The sequence below is a fragment of the Ascidia mentula genome, chromosome 7, assembly GCF_947561715.1.
Source record: "Ascidia mentula chromosome 7, kaAscMent1.1, whole genome shotgun sequence".
Taxonomy (NCBI): Eukaryota; Metazoa; Chordata; class Ascidiacea; order Phlebobranchia; family Ascidiidae; genus Ascidia; species Ascidia mentula.
In genome coordinates, this window is record NC_138572.1 from 15,222,140 (window position 1) to 15,247,717 (window position 25,578).

Genomic DNA, 25,578 nt, shown 5'->3' on the forward strand with positions numbered 1-25,578 from the left:
AAATAGTGGCATAAGTTCATAGCTACCATCGTAACACAGGGATGAGCCGACAGTGAAATAGTGGCAAGTTCATAGCTACCATCGTAACATAGGGATGAGCCCTGCCACGGTCAGTCATGCGAACGAAAATTGTTTCCCACATTGACGTCATACGAGTAAACTTCCTCCCTTCCGCCGAAATCAGTCCATATATTCCATCTTAGCGTTGTCCCGATAAATTAACAGAGAGCTTCGTTTTCAATTCCTTGACGCTAAAAAAACATCGAGAAACCTTAAACAAAGGTCAAACGTGGGGTCAAAATAAAACTAGAAAATCATCAAATACCGAACAACGCCGATGCCGACTTCAGGGATTACGAGAACTATTATCACTGTCAGGCCGGCCGTGGCTTACCGCATTTCGCTGGCTCGCTTTCGATGCGAGGACATGGGCTCGGTAACTTGCTCGCCAGTTTAGGCCGTGCCGTGTTGCCGGTGCTAAAATAGGGCTCGCGACAAGTGGGCAAGCAGTTTCTGGAATCGAGTGTGGGTTTCGCAAGTGACGTTGTGGTCGGACATACTCCGCGAAAGGCGGCTATAAAGAGATCGCGTCAGGCGGGTCGCAGGTTATTAGCCACTGCGAGTCAGAACTTGACGTCGCCACCTGGCGAACCGGCGAAGAAGCGGAAACGCAGAAAATTGTCTGGCAAACGCAAGCGAACCAGTGACGACATTTTCGGACATTGTCGAGCATTTGCCCCTCGCTACGGTAACAGACGCGGGGTCGTATGATTTCTTGACACCTTCGAATTATGGCGGAGACCTTCTATTCGCCTTCATCCATTGGGGAAACGTGCTGCGTTGTACGTATTTCACAAGCTCGTTTTCGGCATCTTGTTACTCCTTTGCAGCCACTGAGCCACTTAAAAATTTGCACATTTCCTGCTGCGATTTCCTTTGAAGGTACTTACGAACACGCAAAATCCTCCAAAGCTGCTTCCAATTCCAGACGAGGAATGGTATGCTTTCCAGATCCCGATAGCAACGACTTCCCCATGACAAAGGAACACGTTATACTGCCGTCTTTGGCCATACTTCTGAGGTAACAAACGCTGCCACGAGCGACGGACGAAGCGTCAGCAAAAAAATGAAGTTGAAACCCAGACACGTTTTCTCCGAGTTGAAACCAACGGGGAATCTTCACGTCGTGGAGTCGAACCAAGCTGTCGCTCCACCTTTTCCAATACGAGCGAATTGTTCCATGGACTTCCTCGTCCCAACCGAGCTTCTGTCGGCACAGTTCTTGGTAAACCAGTCGAGCTTCAAGTACAACTGGTGCGACAAACCCTATAGTGGGTCAAACAGTGAATTTGTTATGGCAAGCATTCCGCGGCGGGACAGAGGTTTGTCAGGCAAATCGACATTGAACCTGAAATCATCATCAGCAACGTTCCAACCGATCCCAAGGGCTCTGCTTCCAAGGAAGAGGATGTTGATAGTGGTCGTCCACAAACTCAACTGATCTGTTCATCATGTCATATGCGACGATATCTTCACGTGAGTACTTCATTCCGAACTCTAAAGCTTCTGGGTTGCTATTCAACCAGAAGAGGAGTGATTTCACGTCATACAAACCAGCATCTAAAGACGGAAACACTTCGCCTTCATCAGTAACGATTATGTCTTCCAGTGCAGCAGGGCTACTGTGCGCACCCAACAGAAAGTTCGACGTAACTACGTTTTCACTTGACGCTTCCAGAGAAGGTCCTTTTAGTAGCCATCCCAGCGGCGTCTTTATAGCATCGGGACATTCGCGCGAGTCGAAAGCGAAGCGACTTTCCAGGCACCAATGTGCCATCGCGTTGTTGTTTCCAATCAGCAGCATCACTGAACCTCCATCGATCATCTGCAGGTCGACTCCACGCAAGTGCTCGTAACTTTGCAACCTTCCTTTGTTGGCCATCTTACCTGGTGCTACTAGGATCCTGTCCACCAGCACAACCTCTGGCAAATATAGACTTTCCCCTTCTCTTAAAGGCATAACAGCGAATGACACTGAACTTGTATCGACATCCACCGGTTCATTGGTCGTTATGGTGCACATTTTAAAGCGTACACCTGCTTCCGTTGTTGCCTGTAGCTGCTCGGCCAGCTGCCGTTCACAAAACGTCCGATTAGATCCCGAATCGAGTAGAGCATACGTTTCCACCTCACATTTCCCGTTACTGACGCGTACGGGTACAATATCGAGATAAGCGGGAGCACGTTTCAATAGTTCGGACCCGACTAGGAGTTCATGCAGTCGGCGCTCGTGCTCTGTGTAACGTTTGGTTTCTCATCCATTTGAGACCTTTCAGCCCACTTCGAGTTGTGAAGTACCGCGTGGTAATTGATGCTACGACATCCGCCCTTGCCGCACTGCGTTGCACTGCCGCAGTCGCGAACCATGTGTTGCGATCCCAGGCATCGATAGCACAGCCCCTGGCTTCGCGCGAACTTCCTTCTGTCATCATACGACTTTCTTTTGAAGTTGTTGCAGTCTTCAAGCTTGTGTGCTTTGTGACAGAACAAGCAGCACTGATTTGAACTTTTCGGAAAACTTTCGGCCTTTTGGGCTTCAGTCGTGACATTGCAAACCGCCACTCGTTGCCGTTTCGTCGCAACATTAGATGGCCGGTCTGCGGTGTTCTGAAACAAACATCTTCCAAAGATTGAATTAGCTTCACGACTTCGCTCAATTACGTAGCTAGCGAAGTCTCTAAACGTTGCGACACGACCTGTTTTGTCCTGAACGCCTAGTGAAACGGTGACCCACCTTTTCTGAAGCTTGCGTGGCAACTTCCTGGCAACTGAGGAGATGAACCCAACCGAATCCATCGCGCACGTTCCTACCATTTTTCTCTAGAGACGAGCAACAGTTGCGCAAAAGAACGGCTAGTCTTTCCAAACCCTCTGGGTCGTTATCATTCAGCTTCCGTCAGGCGACTTTCACAGCGGCGCGCGATTATGTGAGGTTGTCCATACCTCTCGTATAATTCTCGTTGAGCCATCTCATATCCCATCATTGGATTTTGATTGGCGGCATGATGTTGTATCTTATCATGTACTGGTTTGGTGCAGTGTTGCAACAAATAAATGAGTTTTAGGTCGTACGAATCGACCTTGACAGTTGTATGAAGTTGGTAACGATTGACAAAACTCCAATAATCCAGTGGATCCCCTTCGAATTTCTCGACAGTAGGTTTTGGAAGAAATCGCTCACCAACCTCCGGTTGACCACGTCGGTTACGTTGAACAGGTCATTCATCTGTTAAGTTGGGTAGTCCGTTGTATGGTGATTGTCCAGCCCAAACAGGTTCATGATATTGGCTCGGTTTTCATGGTTGCCCGGCTGTAGGCCATCGAAAATTACCGCAATCCACCTTAGGGTTTGTGGTCGGCTGTGTTTTTACGGCTCAATCTGGTTTGCTAGTACCAGAACTATCTGTAAGAGGTGTCGGAGATCCAGAAAAGCCAGGGTGTTGAATCCCAGGACAAGACCTCCCATCATTGGATGCTTCTTCCCAAGCCTCAAATTCGACCTTAGCAAGTTCAAGTTTTCGGTTGGATTCCCTCTCCGCCAGTTCGCGCTCGAGTGCGGATTTTCTTTTCTTCCAGCTTTCTTCGAGCTCTCTCTTCGCTCGTAATTCTCTTTCTTCGAGCTCTCTCTTCGCTCTTCGCTCGTAATTCTCTTTCTTCGAGCTCTCTCTTCGCTCGTAATTCTCTTTCCTCGAGCTCTCTCTTCGCTCGTAATTCTCTTTCTTCGAGCTCTCTCTTCGCTCGTAATTCTCTTTCCTCGAGCTCTCTCTTCGCTCGTAATTCTCTTTCTTCGAGCTCTCTCTTCGCTCGTAATTCTCTTTCTTCGAGCTCTCTCTTCGCTCGTAATTCTCTTTCTTCGAGCTCTCTCTTCGCTCGTAATTCTCTTTCCTCGAGCTCTCTCTTCGCTCGTAATTCTCTTTCCTCGAGCTCTCTCTTCGCTCGTAATTCTCTTTCTTCGAGCTCTCTCTTCGCTCGTAATTCTCTTTCTTCGAGCTCTCTCTTCGCTCGTAATTCTCTTTCTTCGAGCTCTCTCTTCGCTCGTAATTCTCTTTCTTCGAGCTCTCTCTTCGCTCGTAATTCTCTTTCCTCGAGCTCTCTCTTCGCTCGTAATTCTCTTTCTTCGAGCTCTCTCTTCGCTCGTAATTCTCTTTCCTCGAGCTCTCTCTTCGCTCGTAATTCTCTTTCTTCGAGCTCTCTCTTCGCTCGTAATTCTCTTTCCTCGAGCTCTCTCTTCGCTCGTAATTCTCTTTCTTCGAGCTCTCTCTTCGCTCGTAATTCTCTTTCTTCGAGCTCTCTCTTCGCTCGTAATTCTCTTTCCTCGAGCTCTCTCTTCGCTCGTAATTCTCTTTCCTCGAGCTCTCTCTTCGCTCGTAATTCTCTTTCCTCGAGCTCTCTCTTCGCTCGTAATTCTCTTTCCTCGAGCTCTCTCTTCGCTCGTAATTCTCTTTCCTCGAGCTCTCTCTTCGCTCGTAATTCTCTTTCTTCGAGCTCTCTCTTCGCTCGTAATTCTCTTTCCTCGAGCTCTCTCTTCGCTCGTAATTCTCTTTCCTCGAGCTCTCTCTTCGCTCGTAATTCTCTTTCCTCGAGCTCTCTCTTCGCTCGTAATTCTCTTTCCTCGAGCTCTCTCTTCGCTCGTAATTCTCTTTCCTCGAGCTCTCTCTTCGCTCGTAATTCTCTTTCCTCGAGCTCCAGATGTTCGGTGATACGAACTCGGGTCCATTAATATTTGAGCCGACGTACTACAGTGAGCAGCCTCAGATGTTTGTTCCACGCATTGATTCACTCTATCATCAGGGTCCTCTTTCCATCCCCCGCCCTGCTTTCAAACGATCACCTGTGACTCACACATATCAGGTCGACTTCATAATGTGACAAATTATGAACAGCACAAAGATAATATTAAAGTTTTATTCAATCGCAAAATGCACTTAAATTTCGTCCAAAATTAACTGCGAAAGTAATAAATATTGTTCGTGCATCGTTTAAATGTATTTGTCTGATACAAACGCTTTAAACACAATATCACGGACGTTCACTAAGTGGTTGATCCCAGTTACGACGACATATCTGCTGATACTTTGTGTACATTATAAGTTCGATAAATTGCTTCCTGGCGACTTCAGCATTAAACCGGGATTGAACATATAGTGCAGGAAAGTGACATAAATTTTGAGTTTGATAAAATAACACATGTTGTATGGTTGGTTTTATTAAGTACGTTGGTTCCAGCCTTTCCAGCCAGTTAATTGTGGTTATGTATGGGTGCCAGAGTTTTAGATGTATGCGCACCGATGCACAGGCTATTGCCAGGGCGATTTCCAGCATGTTTGGGGCAGTTTTACTATGGTTTTCAGGGTCATTAGTCAGGCAGCCAATTGGCAAATGGTGCTGTTGAACATGTAGCTGAAAAACTACCAATATATTGAGGTGGATTTTGTGGAAAAATGAATCACAGAAAGTATGGTCAATTTGTGATTTTCTGTTAGTCCCGACACTTGTCTAGGATTTCTGGCCAAATTTATAATCGAAATAACTACTTTAACCGCTCCTCCAGGGGCATTTTGCCCCCATGTTTGACAATTTTTTGCGAAAAATGTGTAGGTTTGTTTTGTGAAAAAATGAATCACAGAAAGTAACCTCCATTTGCAACAAAGTAAAGTCACTAACCCTCCTCTACACAATGCATTCAGAATTAGATGTCTGATAAGTGTTTATGCCCCCCCCCAGGGATTTTTGGGGTTTAATTGTGAGATACGGTTATAAAAATTAAAAAAAAATTCGTGAAAAATTAGTTTTCTGAGGTGTTCTGTTTTAACTACACGTATGTTTACACAGCTTTTATATATGTAATATATTTGCTATACTTGTAATACAAAGCTACACCTGCTCATACAAGAATGGCCGAACAACAAACAGAACAAGCTGATCCACAAAATATCCATACCGAGGTGAGCTTGTTGTTCTTGGATATCGAGATATTTGTAGGAAAACATGGGTTCTGTCGTCTATCAGCATTGACATTATTGGGTGTGAACGTTTGATTTTCGATATTACAGAATGTTCACATCGGTGACGTACAACAACAAAATGTACAACAGCAAACTGTACAACAACAAAATGTGCAAAACCAGACTGTGGTGCAACATATTTACAACCAACCAGCAGCGTCATCAGCTAACACTGAATCAAATGCTCCAACAACTTCCAAAGCCGGTGTTCGACAAGGTACTGATTCCTTTTGACAGCATACAAGCAGAAAGATATATTTTGTTTTCATTCAACACATTAATTGTCAGATTGTTTGTTTTTTACAATTTTACACTTTTCACAGGAACTACAAATAATTTATTTGTAGCACAACAGGTAGATATTATCAGGACTACCTTAAAATACGTTGAAATGTATGCAAGCTAATGTGGGTTTTAAAACAGAATCCTCTTTGTGGGTGTCACGTTCCGTTTTAACGGTTACGCAAAAGATGGGTCTGACTATTGGAAGTTCCTTAACAGCAACGCACTTGTACCCTGATCAGCAATAAACCTTTTCCTACACCTTTATTGTCTTATTCAAATAGAATCAACACACAAAATACGATTACTTACAGACGTAGTAACACGGTTATAAATTTAACCAATACACTGAACTACACTTTTGTTACTACACATACGCTAAATGCTTTTACGTGTAAACTTTTACCAGCGAAGGTTTGTACTAAAATGAATTGTTTTAGAAAACAGAGTGCTACTTATATCGTTTGGGTAACATTGACTGGGGTCAAAGCGTTAACTTTTTTCCCAGCAGTATCAACAATGGTGGCTGCAGCAAGTAACGGGCGACGCGATAAAACTGGCACATTCGGGACGAAAACAAAAGAAAGGAGGGTGCGAAGCGGCCGTTCGAAACAAAAGATTTGATACGCACAATAAACGTCCGGTGGTTGCGAGATATCGTCGCATGGGAATTAGGCCATAGACTATCGCATTAGGTCGATCTATAATACATTTGTGACAGTGGGATTCAATCACAACCTTCAGAAATAATGTGACGTCCATCGTTTATTGGTTGAATGTCACGCATGAGTCCAAGAAAGTTGTTTTTATGTTGTGTAGGGAGTCGTCTGTTAAATTCCAAGGAATATATTGTGCAGTGAATGAACGAGTCCGTGCACAAATTCGGGATGACGGCAGTGTAGAATGGGTGAAACACAGAACATCAGAAACAAAACAGCAATGTGCTAGAGGCGACAAAAAGTGGCACAGTTGAGATTTTTGTCAAGTTTCTAAACACACTGAGGATATAGCTTAGCGTACAAAACAAAATCACAATTGTCAATACAGTCACGTGGTTTATCAAACTAACATAACACAAGTGTCAAATGACATTCAAATCACTGCAAAAAATCTTCCCTAAAATATCGACCACGATTTGTGCGACAAAGAAATTCTATGATGTAATCACACATGTCAAACACACACACAAAATATCAACATTTGTTGAACAGACTGTAACAGTTTACTAAATAGGAACACTAATTAATTGCAATCAGTCATAAATTCTCAGAAGAAAGGGACTGAGCAACACTGCAGGAAATATAAACATGTTGTATTAATTGAAGACGTCTCAGCAACAAAAGAAACCTTAGAACAGATGTATTTTTTTTTTGTCGGATATGTAACGACTCCATCAGCAGAAGACGATATTCGTCTCTTTGTGGGTCGTTGAACTTCACTTTGCTGGATGCCCGAACAAATTATTGCAATACAATTGGCGTCACGTACACGGGACATTGTGACGCATTAACTAAAACTTGTTCTAATTTTATCTGAGCAATCGAACAAAAACTAAAGGAATTTCCCCCAGGTCCAATTCACATTAGATGCGGGATTATTTCACGTTATTCAAAACTACTTACGATTCCATACGAGTAATTGTCGGTAAACCACCTGATAACTTTACCAACGCTGCTTGGAATCGCGCATTGTCGTTGTGATTTAGGCACGAATACGGGATGGCACGAAACAAACACTTGTTTATCTCATGAATAAGAATATTATAGTGGGGATTATGTCGCTACAGCGAATACCTTGGTTCTTAATCAAATCCCCATTTGATCAGTGCTTGCTCATCCTTTGCTTGTGTTTTCCTAGCAAGCAACCTCTGTACCATTCTTCCCACATAATTAACTCGCTACCAGAAATGTAGGAAATATTTGATGATCTCCACAGACCAGTTGTTAGTAAGGGGAAGAACCTGGGACTCCATGATGAGCAAACCTCGATAAGTTTAGCGAGCTCGCAAAAGTTGGGTTAAATTCATGATTGTTTACCACACATGTGCAGGTTATAAACACGCAACTCGTATACAGAAACATTTTACGTTTTTTCACTGTGTAGTGGATTGCTTTGGTTCAACTCAATCACGGATAGAGATTCATTATAAATCTTTTACGTCAAGAGTAACTCGACCATCCCCTGTAAAATTAAACTAGGACATACTTAGGTTGGTGTTGAATCCGCTTCGTGATTTTTCAGATGAAAAACTCCAACAGGCAGTTGATGAATTTAAACGACATCAGTTGGAAAATCTCGATCCAGATGTGATTCCATTTAGTCATAAGTTTAACAAAGCCGACATTCCTGAGGTAAATCCAATCCTAATGAAAAAAGATATTTATAAGGGACTTGATGCTGAAACGCCAGAAGTTTACAAACCTTTAACTGTAGAAAGGAATGTAAATTTAACTGGTGGCAAAGAGGTCAAAATAAAAGATCTTGTTTCAAACTTTAAAACAAGCAAAGGTAAAGGATCTTTCATCTCATTCTACGGCCCTGCTGGTTGTGGAAAAACATCAATTTCAAAAAGAATATCCAGACATTTAAGAAACTCACACTTGGTGCTTAATCTTTGCTTCAAGGATATAAACTATGGTGATGACAAACTAACTCTTCAGCAGCTCTTGCTTGACAGACAGTTCCCTGATGTGGAACAATCTGTCCTTGATGCTACTTTTCAATGGATAAGAAAGAACCAGGCCAAATGTGCAATAGTATGTGATGGTTTGGATCAGGCCACATGGTCAGTAGCAGACATGAAGTCAGTTAGTGCAAGTTACGATACAACATCGAAAGTTCAACAGCTAATTGCAAATCTCTGTGGCAAAAAGTTACTTAGAAAGTCTGCATTGATTTTTACATCTCGTCCCCATTCCCTGCTCTCGATTCCTCTAGATCTTCGACCGCAACAAACCATTTATGTCCACGATCTTTCTGCTGACGACATGAGAAAGTTGTTTGATTTCTATGCTGCAGAAGAGGCCAAGAAACTGTGGAAATCGTTTGAAACTAAATCCCCACAAGTACTTAACTTTTGCCATAATCCATTGCTTTTGCAGTTTGTAGTTTATGCTGGTTTATTTGGGCCCACAAACCACATTCACACACTTACAGACATATTTGAAGCTGTCCTAGAACAACTTAGTGACACTCAACATGCCAAGGGGGATGACATAGAAAAATTAAGAAATCCCCTTGGCAAAATGGCATACGACGGAATGAAACGTAAAACGGTCATGTTCACACAAGCTGACCTCCTAGATGTTGGTTTGGAGGATATAAACGTGCAGGATGTGGTAATAAAAATGGCCAAATCCTCCTGGCATTAGAGTCGCAAGGTTTTTGACGGGAAAAATGCGATCTTCTATTATATGCACCAATTGCTCCAGGAATATTTCGCAGCCTATTACATTTCTATGCTCATGCCTGAAGAAGAATTCGACCAATTCGTCGATAAGTTGGTGAAAGAATCTCACTGGGGCCCAACACGTCGTTTTGTCTGCGGTATTATGCTCGGTAACATATCTGGTATGTACAACACGTTAAGCCCAATCTTTCTCATTTACTAACCATTATTTCCTTTTTGATTCCTGCGCCATCCAACAAAGCTTCTGGAAGTGACCGTGCTGAATACACTTCGGAATCTGATACAGCCAACAGTGCTACAAGCCATGCATCAACTTTCAGGCTTCAAGAAATACGTCAGTTGTATACTTGCTTATCAAATATTTCTTTTCGTATAATATTGATGATGGCAAATAATGTACACATATTTCTTGTTATCATCGGAACTCACGGACTCATTCAATTTCGTAATATTTGGATCTAAGTATTTGTTGAATTTTTTTTATAAGTAGTATGTCATGCTTCTGGTGCACACATTGTTTTGCAGCTTCTGAAAGGACTCCAATAACTGAGGGATCCACTTCACCAGACACACCTAGTGTGGCAACAACTTCTAAACATCATCATGCCAATGACTTGCAAGAAAATGGTGATGAGTTCTACAATTTTACCATATTATGCAATTAGAAAATCACTCACGAAACTTTTGTTTGTGTATATTTTTCTTCTTTTCATTTATTTTCATTCTGCAACAGAAAAACAAAGTGGATCTCCAAGATCTTCAGGTTTTAAAAAACAACCAAATGCAGAAAAAGGTCTTTCCTCATACACAAGGTTGAAATAAAATGTAATAAATTTTAATTCACAGCTTCTGATAACTGTTCATCAAGAAACTCTGCTACATCAACGGCTAACATTGATGACCATCATCGAGAAGAAGGTAATTTATATCACAATTCATCATTTGCAAAATCCACAGTAATCCTGTTCGTTTCACTGTCGTGGTTTGTGTTCACTTGAAAATCAAAATGCAAACATTTTTTCATTTATAGTCAAAACCATTTTTTGTGTCTAATGGTTGTGATTGATAGTTCTTGACTGTTTTAACGCAAATTAATCTTTGCAGTTACCTTGTGTTGTAGACTGCACTCATTTTTATGTGAGTAGGTAGTGATTGACAGTCTTTGATTGTGTTAGTTAAAAATGACAATTTGCAGTTACCTTGTGTTGTAAACTGCACTCATTTTTATGTGACCAGGTAGTGATTGACAGTCTTTGATTGTGTTAGCTAAAAATGACAATTTGCAGTTATCTTCTGTTGTAAACTGCACTCATTTTTATGTGAGTAGGTAGTGATTGACAGTCTTTGATTGTGTTAGTTAAAAATGACAATTTGCAGTTACCTTGTGTTGTAAACTGCACTCATTTTTATGTGACCAGGTAGTGATTGACAGTCTTTGATTGTGTTAGCTAAAAATGACAATTTGCAGTTACATTATGTTGTAAACTGCCATAATTTTTTTGTGAGTAGGTAGTGATTGACAGTCTTTGATTGTATTAGGTAAAAATGACAATTTGCAGTTATCTTGTGTTGTAAACTGTTATAATTTTTATGTGACCAGGTAGTGATTGACAGTCTTTGATTGTGTTAGCTAAAAATGACAATTTGCAGTTATCTTCTGTTGTAAACTGCACTCATTTTTATGTGAGTAGGTAGTGATTGACAGTCTTTGATTGTGTTAGCTAAAAATAACAATTTGCAGTTATCTTGTGTTGTAAACTGCACTCATTTATATGTGAGTAGGTAGTGATTGACAGTCTTTGATTGTGTTAGGTAAAAATGACAATTTGCTGTTACCTTATGTTGTAAACTGCCATAATTTTTTTGTGAGTAGGTAGTGATTGACAGTCTTTGATTGTATTAGGTAAAAATGACAATTTGCAGTTATGTTGTGTTGTAAACTGTTATAATTTTTATGTGAGTAGGTAGTGATTGACAGTCTTTGATTGTTTTAGGTAAAAATGACTACTTGCAGTTACTTTGTGTTGTAGACTGCACTCATTTTTATGTGAGTAGGTAGTTTTTGACAGTCTTTGATTGTGTCAGCTAAAAATGACAATTTGCAGTTACCTTGTGTTGTAAACTGCACTCATTTTTATGTGAGTAGGTAGTTTTTGACAGTCTTTGATTGTGTCAGCTAAAAATGACAATTTGCAGTTACCTTGTGTTGTAAACTGCACTCATTTTTATGTGAGTAGGTAGTTTTTGACAGTCTTTGATTGTGTCAGCTAAAAATGACAATTTGCAGTTACCTTGTGTTGTAGACTGCACTCATTTTTATGTGAGTAGGTAGTGATTGACAGTCTTTGATTGTGTTATAAGCTCTATGGAAATTTGTTTGGGCCCATGAGCAAAATTTGTAAGTAGTAAATAGGTGGTTGGGCCATGTGACCAAATATGGAAGTGACGCAAATGACACAGGCCGAGTACAATGTATTTGGGCCATGTGACCAATATGGAAGTGACGCAAATGACGCAGGCCGAGTACTTGGCCAAAACGGCTGAATTTTTGGGCCATCAAAATAGGTGGTCCTTAACTGACCTTGGCCAAGTAATTTTTTGGCCATGTAATAACTGCAGCAGGGTTTGGTAGCTTTTTGCGTAGTGAACAGCAGTTTTTTTAATTAATTTAACGCGCATAAGCACGGTGTTTAAATGAATGTCCTCAGTTACTCACAGCCTCCGTAAATCGCTTTTATTGTGAATATATTTCTTTTTTGATGGGTAGTAAGGCTCGTTTTATTACTTTGCAAGTGGATTATATGCCTTTCTCATCCTTTTATGCATGGAAGTTACGTTGAACTGCAGTTTAGAATTGTAACCTTTTAATTTTGTGCATAAATTGAGCTTAGAAAATGGAAAAAAGTGCTGTGGATGCATTGATAACCAAATGAAAGTTTTTGCATGTTCATGCAATATTTGGTGGTACAAATTGGTGAACACAATAGCTTTTTCCACAGTCTAGATAACTGCATCAGATTAGGTAACCAATAGATTTGGAGATGAAACACATCCAATGATTTTTTTGTGTCATTTTCCCAGATCCACAGCTGGCACAGTGACCAATTGTTGTTGAGTCGCCCAATCGAGATGTTGTCCAAACTCCACTGCGATATTTGTCAGCAGCAGCGTAATGTGTTAAACGGTGTCGACGTACGCCTTCGTCTCACGCGTGGCAAAGATCAATTCGCCGTCATGGCGGCCGCCGACGCCAATCTGAAAATCAAAGTTATCGATGTTCGATTATTCGTTCGCAAAGTGAAGCCCTCAGCATCACTTTGTCGCATCAGAAAACGCTGCAATCTCACTCGGCCGTGTGCCCACTGCGTCGTTCGGAAGTTCGCGTATTTACGATCGCCGGCGGGAGTTAAACGACCGTATGCCATACACTCGTGACCCGGGCAGTTCCTGTCAGGGTGGTCTTGGGCTTTATGGACGGCGCCGCTTACAACGGTGCTTGGGAACGAAATCCATTTGAGTTCAAGCAACATTAATCACTTATCGTTACACGTGGGCGGACGTACACAACCGGTAAAAGCATTCCAACCGGATTTTCAAAACGGCCGATACAGTAGAAGCTATTTATCGCTGTTTACTGGGACAAACACTACACGAATCAATCAAACGGGATAACATACTGCTCGTACCCGCGCGGCTACTGCCTTATCTGTGTGGATCTGACGCCCGATCACAGCGACTTGGCAACGTTTGACCTCATGCATCTCGGGTCGGACGATTTAAAATGGTTCTGGCAGCCCCGGTGGATGTAATTGCTTTTTGCGAATGCGACAATATTGTGGAGGTGGACCGCTATCGAAACGTGATTACAGATTTTGCCCCGTGAACGCATTTACGAATTACAAATTGGCGCTTTGCTTGCACGTGACCCCGTGACGTCGCGCGTCTTTCGTGGTGTTTACGCACGAGACGAACTTGCGACAATACGTCATCAACCCCCGTCATTGTATATTGTTAACAGCGACCTGTCTTTTCGATCTGGCGCCAATTCGCTTGTATTATATTTTGACACTTTCGCAAGACCGCAGTATTTTCTGGATTTTAGAGCTTTTTGACGGGTTCACACGTCGCTGAAGCTGTGGCAATTATATATGAAAGTTGTCCAGAGCCCTTTTTCGATTACCTGTGGGCCGTATTGTATTTTTTTCGCGTTGCTACGCGAGCGCGGCTACAAACAGCATAAAATCGTTGACATTTATTTGCATGACTTATATAGAAATGATTTAATTGTGGAGCGTTTTGTGGCTAACACACGGGAACGAGCGTGAGGTTTGAACTCACGACCCTGGGCTAACCAGGCCCAACGCTCTCCCAACTAAGCTACAGGAGCTCGGCAGTTTCACGGGATATATTGTGGCCAAGGTACACTGGTGCGCAAGCGCACAACTTGTCAGGCAACCTTCACATGTACGCAGGTAGCCTATACCACTATAATCATCATTTATAAAAATTCATGGTAGTTGTCACAAAAATTCAAGGCTTAACAATATGCTATTCACAAACCCACATGTCTTTTCGCGACCACGACTGCTCCGTGTTCTTCTCCGCCGGGCCGCCCCACACCCAATTGACCAACTTTCTTGCTTACCATATTTACGACAAATGCGCGAGGAAAAGATTGCGCCCAACATATATGAACAATATATAGACTGCGCAACGGTTTAAAAAGAGAAGAACGTACACAAAAAAAAATATAATAGAATTTAGCCGCAAAACGCGCGCGCTCAGAGCAAACGAGGACTTGTAGAAACACCATCGGAGAGATCGACATGTTTAGCGTAGAAGTAATTTAACCCCTTACGTTCCACATGGCGTGTGAACACGTTCTGATTAACGACTTGAAAATTCACAATTCCCTTTACGTGGGCGGCCGGTTTTTTCTAGAAAGCGCCATTACAGAGTGACCGCAAAATACAATTTTTAATTTCCCTAATCCGCGTCAGCAGTGGTGATCGCGCGCACAGCAGCAGTCGCCTTGCACGATATGCCCCAGTGACGTCATGTCTTCGTCACATCGCTTACGATGCGTTTCGCACGATTTCGCAGGATATGGTATTTTTCAATAAGAAAACAAAATTCGTTTCGAAGCGGACCGAATTGTACCCGATCACGGGATGTTTTGCGACAGAAAATCACTTTGCAGTGTTTCGTATGGGTGTGTGACCAGTTCTGAGCGCCTGGTTTACTTTGGCTTCTACTAGGGGGGAGCGATTAAAGCGATCACGCATCAGCCGCGCCGCTTTGTCCTGTATTTGACCTAGGTAATCAATAACCCACAAAGCGGTCTATCAGCTCTTGTGGTTGACCTGTTGTGACGAAACATTCCCCTTGCTTGAATCCAGGTACCTCGCTGCACACGGCAACGCTGAGAGGAATGCATTCCGTTTTATCAGCCTCGAAGTCATAGCAAATCACAAATGGGTAAAAGCGCTGCAGTGGTGATACGTTAATGCCGCACAGTTGCAAGCGTTCGAAAATCGTCTGCCTCACACACGCGAAACTTCACGTGTGACAAGAGAACACGTTTACTGATGTTGCGCGCACCCGGCGCTTGTAGCTCGTAGACGTTGATATTTAAATCAAACAACGCTTCGATTTGGGTTAGAGCGCCCACGTGGGAAGTTATCAACACATTTTTCGCCTGTGAATTTCCGACATAACTCGGTGGCGATGCGACCAAAGCCACCGCCCTGTGCCATCTTCAGGTGCGATACATCGAAAAAGACAAAGATTGTCTGTAATCGGTCGACCGTCAGTCGTTTGATGGAATGTGATGAGACCCGTGTTGAGCTTAAGACACCTCGGTAAATTGATTGGATTTCCTATCCAGGCGTGTGGTGTGTAATAAACGGATAAAGCAAGGTTTGTCAACGCTTCAACTTTCCATTTTGAATCGGGACGCTTTTGTCTGATGATTTCCAAATGATCTGCTCCAGCGAGCTTTTGAAAGAACTCGAAAAGTCATCCCGCGAGCGGATCAGAAAAGGTGTGGGGAAAAGTATTGCATTGTTGTCCGACGCGTAAATATCGCCGTTCCCCAGAATGGTTTCTAACGTGAAACCGAAACTAACCGAAGCTGTCTGCTGGCGGTTGCTCGCCGGAAACATATAATTGTCGGTTCGAACCGCCTCCTGTTTGCAAACATCAGCCAATGAGAAACCATGTCAGTCAATTGCACGCCAGAGCTGACTTTATAAACGCACCTACTTTCACCGTTGATCACTGGTAAATTTTGCTGGCTAGTGTGTTGGGTTCGCCTGCGCAAGAATCGGTTTTACAAACGAGATCTTTTATCGGTCGGTAAAATACACTTAATCCTCATCAATCGCTAATGTACGCGTTGTAACTTCCCGTTTGCCCGGCGCCACTGGATCGGCGAACTCCGGTGAGTTAAGAATGCCCAAGTCACGCAAGATCTCATCAATTACATCCGACCCGGCGTACATTGTATCGATTGTGTTAAGGTCACTGCAAAAGTTAATTGGTAACATCTGTGTGCCGGGGTCATTAGACAACTCGAGAGCTTTACCTCAGTGTAATTTGACTACAGGTGTCGGTCCCCGGTGCCGCACTGTCAGGCGTCAACGGGCAAACTCGAAATCCTTTCGCTGCGCCCACGCCCCCAATGTGTTACAAAGAGGAAACAGGAAAATCACGATCAACTTACATCGATCGCTTATGCGCTCAAGCGCGAACAAATTAAACGTACCTCTTGCCACAGGTCTCGCAAATCGCACAGCGGTTACATTGATTTTCATGTGATATGACCTCATCGGTTTTGGCAAAATGCATGTCACGAAATCCGCCATGAAATCTTACACGCATGTTTTTTGCAAGACTGGAAAACAGAGAGTATCTGTGGGTGTCTCCGTAAGACAATTTTCTATTTAATATGCGAAACGGAAAGAATACTCTTTCCTGTCTCCCAATCGGAAAGAGAGTCTCGGAGATAGGAAGGAAGTCTCTGAGATTCTCCCCTCTGTTACCTATATACTACTTTCGTAAAATCCCGATTAAGGTTCAGATGAGTCCGTATTCATAAACCCCGATTAAATCTGATCGTTGATCAGTAAGGCGTGTTTTGACCTAAGAAGATGAATCAAGCGATTTGTCGGTAATTTTAGCAAAAAAACTCCCAGTTTGCTCAATTGCGCCACATAGCGTTAGGTTGTCTGCGCGACGGTGACAACAAGGTCATAAGCAAGGTCAAAGGTTTTGTTTACTTTCTTGAGCGGCGGTGGAACTATTTGTGGCTTATTTTGAAAACAGTTGGCAGTAGGTCATTATTTATTTTTATTATTTTTATTATATGTAACTGTATTTCTGACATTGCCGGAATATTAACTGGCAATAATGCAATAATTTTAACAGGGTCATTTTTGCTTCGAAAAGTAGCATTTTGTCTGTAGTCAAACATGAAAAAAACATGAACAGTTTTCCAAAATAAAATAAAATATTGGTGTTGCTAGTCACAAACTACATTGGCAACATATAAAATAAAAAATGATATGTACAATAAACTAAAAAAAGGCATGGGAGACCAAATAATTTGATGGAAACATGTTTGAACAAGTAAGAACAAGCATTATGCAAACATAAAACTGTGATTTAATTTGTGTTAGGTGAGTGGTAAATGTGTGGCGAGGGCTCTGGATAAACTGTGGCTGGAATAAGAAATAATCAACTATTTCTTGACCAGCTTTTAACTATCATGATATACACAGTAATGTTTCATGCAACTGCATGATTGGCAGGGTTGCCCCACTGTGCAGGTCCTTACTTGGCGATCACATCTATCGTATGCTGGTAGGGATCCCCCTATCCCCCTAGGTTGCCTGGCAAGTTATGCGTTTGCACACCAGTGTACATTGGCCACAATATGCATATATATCCTGTGAAACTGCCGAGCTCCTGTAGCTCAGTTGGTAGAGTGTTGGGCCTGGTTAGCCCACGGTCGTGTGCACAAACCTCACCGGGAGTTTGATTTTTCACATCTCGCTTAGACTTGTCGGGAAAAAGTGGCTGATCCTGCTGGGCTGCAAAGCCTGTAAATCTTATTATCATGATATACAGCACCAGAATTATTACTTTTTCTTTGTAGTTGTGTTACATGCTTCAGTTAATCAGAGTCGGATTGATGTTGGATTTCCCCCTTCTTGAAAATATTAAATTAGTCAACTAAATTGTTTTCATACAAAATAAAATGGTTCAAATGTTTAAAAATTGTTGCCAGTGATTTTTAAGCTTGTTGTGTTTTAAAATTTTCTTAAAAAGGAAATAAAGCAGTCAGTCCGATCCTATGTCCTTGTAGGATTTTAACTTGAATTCAAGTTGAAACACTCCTCGCAAACAAACTATTAGCAATAGTATTGTTGTGTTTGTATTATTCAACATTATTTGCAATATCACACAAGTTTAGATGTATGTGGAATGTTCCCCATCCCCTCATTGTGTTAATTAAACCCAACTCATGACAATCTGGGGAGCTTGTTATAAACAGACTTTATACTGAACTGTAGCAATATTATTATCTACCTATCATCTTAACATGTTATGTATTTGCTATATAACACATGTGTTTTAACAGATAGAGAAACCAGCACTGCTGAACATGAATTTGAGGCAACCAGGATTCCAGCAGTTACTGAAACACCCCAAAAGTCTGGTAATAAAAAATCAAGATTTGGAATCTTAAGTACTTATTACATTTTTGAGTGACTCCCAATTAGTGAGAAAATTCAATTTTATTTTGCTTGAAAAGAACTTAAAACATGTATATCAAAGGTTTAGTAATAGGTTTGCAGGCTTCAGAGCCCAGGCATTGTAGCCTTACTGGATCAGCTCCCAGTGAGGTTGCTTAATTTCGCTCCGACTTGTCCGGAAAAAGTGGCTGATCCAGCTAGGCTGCAATGCCTGGGCTGCCAAGCATTTAAACCTAATGATCTTAATACGATAGCTGTTTTACTGCATTGTTAAGCCTGTACATGCCAGATTGGAAAGTTGGTTATTTGAGCGGAGGATTGTTTTTTGGGCGATTGTTAATTGCGCTGGTGATCGAAATGATTTTTGTATGTTAATGCATCAGCACGACATTTTTTCCAATCTGGTGTACAGTGCATATACAATAAAAATGCATTATAAAATGACATTGGCAGCAATAAAACCATAATGGGCAGCGATATAACGAAACTAGGAAGAAATGATGGGAGAATTCAAAGGTTGGTCACAGACAACCCAACCAGATCAAAATATCGCATTTTGTTACAAGTCCAAATACACAAGAAAGAAAGTGTACATGTAAACAGTTGTCATTGCTGTCAGTCGTAAACCTGTAAGTCGTAACTTTATTGATGGAAGTAAATTACTCAGAAACCTCTCCTTTGTCGTTTGCATTTAAAATTGCCACAACTACGTAAAAAAGAAAAAAAAAATTATTCAGGGACAATTACATCACTGCTTCCATGTACTGTTGACAACATTACATTGTATTTTACCCTTTTTACTTGAGTAAGTTAGATGTGGAAATACCATGTAACATATGTGTTTTAACAGATAGTGGAACCAGCACTGCTGAACATGAATTTGAGTCAACCAGGATTCCAGCAGCTGAAACACCAACAAACACTGGTAACTAAAGATGTTTTTGGAAGACAGTTTACTTTTTTCAATACAAGTGACTTGCCCAACATTAATATACCTATTCACCCATATTAATTTGGATTTATTGTTATGGAAAGTGGTGTTTATGCGAATATTAATCTAAACCCAACTTAAATCCAGACTCAAACCTTGGCGCAAGTTTGACAAAACTGTGATTTTCAGCGTCTCGCTCATGTTAAGATATATTTGAAGCATCTTGGTTGTCAAGCTATTGTAAACTAACGACTGCTGAATCGTAGGTTCGCAAATGCTGCATTTCGACATGCTGGTTTTAATGTTGTTGGGATATCGCAGAATTCTTTAGTGTCGTTATATTATTGTGATATTTGTGGATGTGTCAACGTTTCACGAAAGTTGATAACCATTGACCTATGTATTATATGTGCATACAAAATAACCTAACCTTGACATCAGTAAATCAGAGACAGAGTGATCCTGGCGTCATTTTTTTTGAAAATGTTAAATTATGTGACCAGATTTTTGTTGCACGAAATGAAATTGTTTAAACGATTGAACATTGTTGCCCGTATTATAATAATTTATTATAAAGCAGACAAAGCAGTCAGTTCGATCCTATGTCCTTGTAGGATTTTAACTTGAATTCGGGTTGAAAGACTCCTCGCAAACAAACAATTAGCAACAGTATTGTTGTGTTTGTATTATTCAACATTATTTGCAATATCACACAAGTTTTAATGTATGTGGAATGTTCCTCATCCCCTCACTGTGTTAATTAAACCCAACTCATGACAATCTGGGGAGCTTGTTATAAACAGACTTTATACTGAACTGTAGCAATATTATTATCTGCTTGTTTTCACAACTATCATCTTAACATGTTATGTATTTGCTATGTAACACATGTGTTTTAACAGATAGAGGAACCAGCACTGCTGAACATGAATTTGAGGCAACCAGGACTCCAGCAGTTACTGAAACACCCAAAAAACTAGGTGATAAAAATCTAGCTAGGTTGCAATGCTCTGTAGCCTGTAAACCTACTGATTTTGATATGATAACAGTGATCCCCAAGTAAGGACCTGCATAGTGGGGCGATCCTTCTAATCACGTGATTGCATGAAATATCACTCCATTGTTAAATGTGCACATTTACAAATAATATGCAAAATAAAATGACATGGGCACCAATTAAACCATAACAGCCACTGATAAAATGAAACTAGACAGTTGGGGGGGAAGTCAGAGGTTGGTCAGGGACGACCCAACCAGACCTTACACTGATTATCGCATGTTAAGTCTAAATTATATATGAAAGCGGTTATTTGTGGTTCAGCTGTTGAAGGAAAATAACCCTTAGAAAATATAAATATGTTCAAAGTGCGCCACGTAACCAGAAATTGGATTTCAGCTGGGGTTGTCATTGGGTCGTGGTTGCCATTCTTTGTTCCTTCTCATACAGATTACTTTGTGTCTAAATTGTAACACATGTTTTTTAACAGCTAATGAAATCACCAGGACTGCTGCAGATGAACTTGAAGCATCCAGAATATCTCAAGTTGATGCTAAAGCTCAAAGACAAGGTAGAGTATTTAAATTCTACATTCACGTACATGTTATAGACTGTGAAAGTAATTTACAGCGATCCGCCACCATCCACACTTGAGGAACAAAAGCATGGTTGTTGGTTACTTGAATAACAACCCTTTTCCTGCACAAAATATTTTGCAGTATTTATTATGTCCACTGAAATCGTAACAGCAAATAACAGAGCTATATGTGAAAGGTACTGCCCTTAATGAACAGGATTGTTTTCTTGTTAAACTTGTCTGTCCCATGGCAGGCATTGCCTTCCAGTCAGTTAGTTGGTCGTCGCCATGTACTGATGATGAGTACTGAAGTGATGGAAACATCAGATATTAGTTCTCCTAAATATCAGCACCATCTTAAGATTTCACATATATATTTGTTCTACCGTATTTACTCGATTGTAAACCGCCCTCGACTGTAAGTCACAAGTAAACGTCATAGTGTTTAGTGCAGTACAACAAATATTGTCACCAAATCTGTCGTTGAACATTGTTACGCTGGAAACCAACTATGATCAAACGTATCTGTACGAAGGGGGTTAAAAGGTTAAATTTAATGAACGCAGAACGGAAGACCAAATATCAGTGCGTCAAATATTACTACTACTGCAAAGTTAGTATTTGTAAATAGTGCATACCAGCAGGATACCGACACAAACCTTTCAAATATTATGGTGGTAATAAATGGTTGTGAAGCAATAAGATATAAATAATCACAAGTGTTAAACTGTGACCTTCCACTGCTTACTGTAAGTTATATGTGTGGAAAAACACGCAAGCTTAAATATTTCTTACATTCAAATACTTGGCTACTATTTTCATCGCAAATCTTGGTCTTGTTTGTTTTTTAGTCGAACGTGGGGAAAAGCTGTTGAAGAAACTTTCCGAATTCCTCCAAGAAGAAGGTGGAGGGGTTTTTAGTAGAGAGAAACTACGAGGTTTGTGTTTATTTCCAGTTTGATGCGTGATTGTAAATATAACTGTTACGTCACGCTTGATATTATGACGTAACACTCTCATTGTCTCCATAGAATTGAAAGTGAACGAAATGTTTTTAGTTTGAGTTGAAAGTTTTGATGGAAGGATATTTTTGTCGGATCCTTCATGTTTGTTTTAATAAACTTGTTTCAGATTTCCTCGTGGATTTACAGGAAGTTGACAAAAAATACAGGAATAAAATCGCCCTCTCTTGTCCTGGGGCGTTGAATTTATTCGCAATCCCACTGAAGATTTCGGATGTTTTCGCTCTCGCGGATTTCCTCCCTCGGATTCGAAAACCCGGTTTGGAGCTGGGGTTAAGGGGATGCGAACTTAATTCCGAAACTTTCAACATTATTTGTGAAGCGATTATGAAGATGGAATACAAGGTTTGTTTGTGAATAAATATTTATCCGAAATACTTTCATAAAACTTTACTTTTTGTTAAAAAATAAAACATGGAGTTAATTTTAATCCGGTTTTAAGTAAAATTTTTTTAAAGTTTGAAACCAAGATTTCCGACCAATCTTTATATTTTAAATAGTTGGGATTTCTCGACCTGAGTGCAAACAATTTTAAAGAAATCGAAGTTGGAAATATTTGTCGGATTCTCCCTAAAGTGGATAAGTTGTGGCTGCGTGGGTGCGGAATCGGTTCCGAATCTATTCGAATCCTGAGGGAAGAGATCGGAAAACTGGAATACCCGGTAAGTATTCTGTTTAATTTAAATAAAAACATTTTGTTAATTTTAATGAAATTAAAAGTTTTGTGATTTTTTTCAGCCGAAAGTTGTGGGTTTGGATCATCAGTAAACATTCGTTCCTCTCATCCGATGGAATCTCTAGTGGTCCGGATCAAATCAAAACCCGGGGATCTCCCAGAATTAATTTTTGTGTTTTTATGAATTGTCGAAATGAAAGATTTCATTGTGAATAAAATTATGATCAAATATATTGTTGCGACCTATTATGTCAAATATGAGTCTCGAATTTGGTCTTAACAATATTATTTATGATCGATGGGAATCCTATTTGATTAGCGCATTTGACATTAGATCGCACGTGAGTTCTAATTGTTGTGTTTTCCTAACCTGACTTTACTTAACTCTCGATGCAAACACTACACCAATATTTATTTACCACGAACAATTTTGGATACGAAATTAACATGCGCAATTATACCAACGCCAAACTGAGTGAATTTACGCCCAAACGTCCAGACAGAATTGAACAAAACCGAATTACAAAATAGTAACCACTAACTCGCGCACACTGCAAACCACGCACACTCAATTTATAAAGCGAGAATACAAAAGACCAACGATCAGCGGACAGTTTAACAAAGACAGGTCGTTTGAAAGACGATACAGGACAGTCACACAAGAAAACGTCTAGCGTCTTTAAAAACGCCTTTCATCTCTTATAGCTACCACACCAAACATTTCAAACTGGCCACTCAAATCACTTGACAACGCAACAGTTGCTTTAAAACTACACAAGTCTTAACATTAATATGACACCAAAACAGTTGAGAAACAGTTGGAAAGGACACATAGGACACAAATCACGTGAATACACAACCGTTGCTAACGCTACAGTTTGAAATGAACACGCCTGGCAAGACGACCTACTTATGACTTTACCCAACCCAATGATGAGAAATTCCGAACAATGACTTACTGGCCATGCAACCTACTTCCATAAATGCACATTGTTATGTAACGTAAAATTACGTTACATTATTTCCCCCTTTTGAAATGGGACAGTTTATAGTCGTGGCACACCACCTTTGTAAGTGGCTCGGTCCTTGTTGGAGCGAAAACGCCTCCAGGCGTAGCAACTGCACAGCATGATGAAAACGACTGCTGCCGTAGAACCTCCCGCGACAGCCAAGACCATCAAAGGCTTGCCCAAAATGCCTGTTGCATCATCAACCGTATTGTCAATCACATCTCTGACGTCATCCAAGCCATGTATTGCAATTCCCTCCAAGGAATTGATGCCAGCACCCACATCGCCCAAGAAATCCGTATCGGAAAAGTTGAACAATGACAGATCCTCGGTGAAGCTGAGTGGGGCCATGGTGATGTTTGTTGCGATGCTGATGTTTTGAAACGCCGCTATGTCCTCATCAATTTGTTGTAGGACACGTGATTGGTTGTTGAGTCCGTCGATGGCTTGAATGAAACTGGAATTGGTGGAGTTCGCCAATTGATGAAGTTCAAGCGAGGCAAGTTTGCGTAGACGAAGCTTGCCGCGAGTGATTGCAAACGAATAAAGAGACGAATTGTCCGCCTTGATGTTGTTTAAAGTATTCAAGGATTGCAAACAGGCTTGTATAGCATGAGATTGGGCAACCAATGAGGTCAGAGTGCTTCTTGTGTCTTCTATGGCATTCTTTTGATTGCGCAGAATCATCATTTGATTTCGTTGAATTTCGTGAAGCAAAAAACGGTTTTCACGAAGTTGCATGTGCTGAAAACGGTGCAAGTCGCGAGCCAGAGCCACGTTGGAATCTCTCAGGTCTTCCAAAGCAAGATTGCTCTGGGTGAGAAGTGACACAAAACCCTTCATCTGCTGAGCAACTCGAGCTAACTTAGCATCAATCTCGATTTGCAGCTTGTTCAAGCGTGTTTTGAACTCGTCCTTGAGTTTTTTCATTTCAAAATGTATCGTAGCCTCTGAAAACAAACAAGCAATTAGAGCAAAGAAGAAAAAACGTTTAGATCGAAATTTAGTAGGCATAAATTTTACAGGAGCAATAGGAATATGACTAAGATTATCAAAATGTGCATGTGGTACATCATGTGTCATAGCAACCTCTAAAGAACCAGTTGCGGAAGTACAAACAGCACGCGAAGCTTTTGCTTGACAGACTTCATCGTCAGCAAGATTAAGGGGAAATGAAGAATAAAATTGCCAAAATTGAGAAGGAACATTTACATCATGACCACAAGCATTCGATGTTCTACTATACATCAAAGATCTGTCGTGAACAGGATCACCATTTTCATTCGCGAAAATAGTATCATTTGGAAACCAAGACATAGGAAAAGCCGCAAAATACAGAGAAAACTTTTCAGCATACATATAAGGAGGTAACTTTACAACCAAACCCTTGTTAGAAAAATGTGATAATCTGGGATTGAACACAGAAATGTGTACATTCATACGCAAAGCGATGATGCTTGTAGGATCGGTGGCATTGAAAGGAGCCCAAAAACCTCGCTTTCCAAAAAGACCGTACAGAAAACATCCTGGTTAACGGATGATGTGTTCATTCAGATACCCTTGTATGTTATCATTCGTTGGAAAATTGAAGAGTGCTGATTGTGCACGAGGATCAGTGTCAAGAACCTTTGAACTGCCAATTGGAACCGAAACAGAAAAGGTTCCAACACAACCATAGTCGGAACATGGAGTTGAGTTTTGATTTACACGAAACCGTGTTGTCTCGTGAAGATCATAATAATTCGCAGCTGGGTACCATTTGGACAAAGAAGCCCGAGATGAATACATGTAACGGTCATAATCAATACTCACAACAGCTTTCACTCGTTCATATCTCGTGAAAAGCGTTG

General features: G+C 41.0%; 3 protein-coding genes across 5 annotated transcripts; 2 read left to right on the forward strand and 1 right to left on the reverse strand.

Annotated features, from left to right (window-relative positions):
- Positions 1-5,954: 5,954 nt before the first annotated feature.
- Positions 5,955-9,793, forward strand: LOC145909662 (uncharacterized). The gene is made up of 3 exons (XM_082997018.1): positions 5,955-6,005; positions 6,114-6,282; positions 8,589-9,793. The coding sequence occupies exons 1-3, from the start codon at positions 5,955-5,957 to the stop codon at positions 9,716-9,718; spliced, it is 1,350 nt and encodes a 449-aa protein (XP_082853144.1). The 3' UTR covers positions 9,719-9,793.
- On the forward strand, positions 9,732-22,943 carry LOC145909269 (uncharacterized). 3 transcript variants are annotated; one of them, XM_082996623.1, is made up of 11 exons: positions 9,732-9,917; positions 9,998-10,090; positions 10,282-10,383; positions 10,490-10,549; positions 10,603-10,674; positions 20,349-20,426; positions 20,934-21,014; positions 21,872-21,958; positions 22,152-22,387; positions 22,543-22,704; positions 22,781-22,943. In XM_082996623.1, the coding sequence occupies exons 1-11, from the start codon at positions 9,761-9,763 to the stop codon at positions 22,808-22,810; spliced, it is 1,158 nt and encodes a 385-aa protein (XP_082852749.1). In that variant the 5' UTR covers positions 9,732-9,760; the 3' UTR covers positions 22,811-22,943. The 3 variants fall into 3 exon arrangements, with proteins under 3 accessions (XP_082852749.1, XP_082852751.1, XP_082852750.1); XM_082996625.1 differs by having other exon boundaries at positions 22,580-22,704; positions 22,781-22,899; XM_082996624.1 differs by lacking the exon at positions 10,490-10,549.
- Positions 22,944-23,764: 821 nt separating this feature from the next.
- On the reverse strand, positions 23,765-25,045 carry LOC145909664 (uncharacterized). Its single transcript, XM_082997019.1, has one exon. It carries the CDS (start codon positions 25,043-25,045, stop codon positions 23,765-23,767), a length of 1,281 nt encoding a protein of 426 aa, XP_082853145.1.
- Between the last annotated feature and the right edge of the window lie 533 nt (positions 25,046-25,578).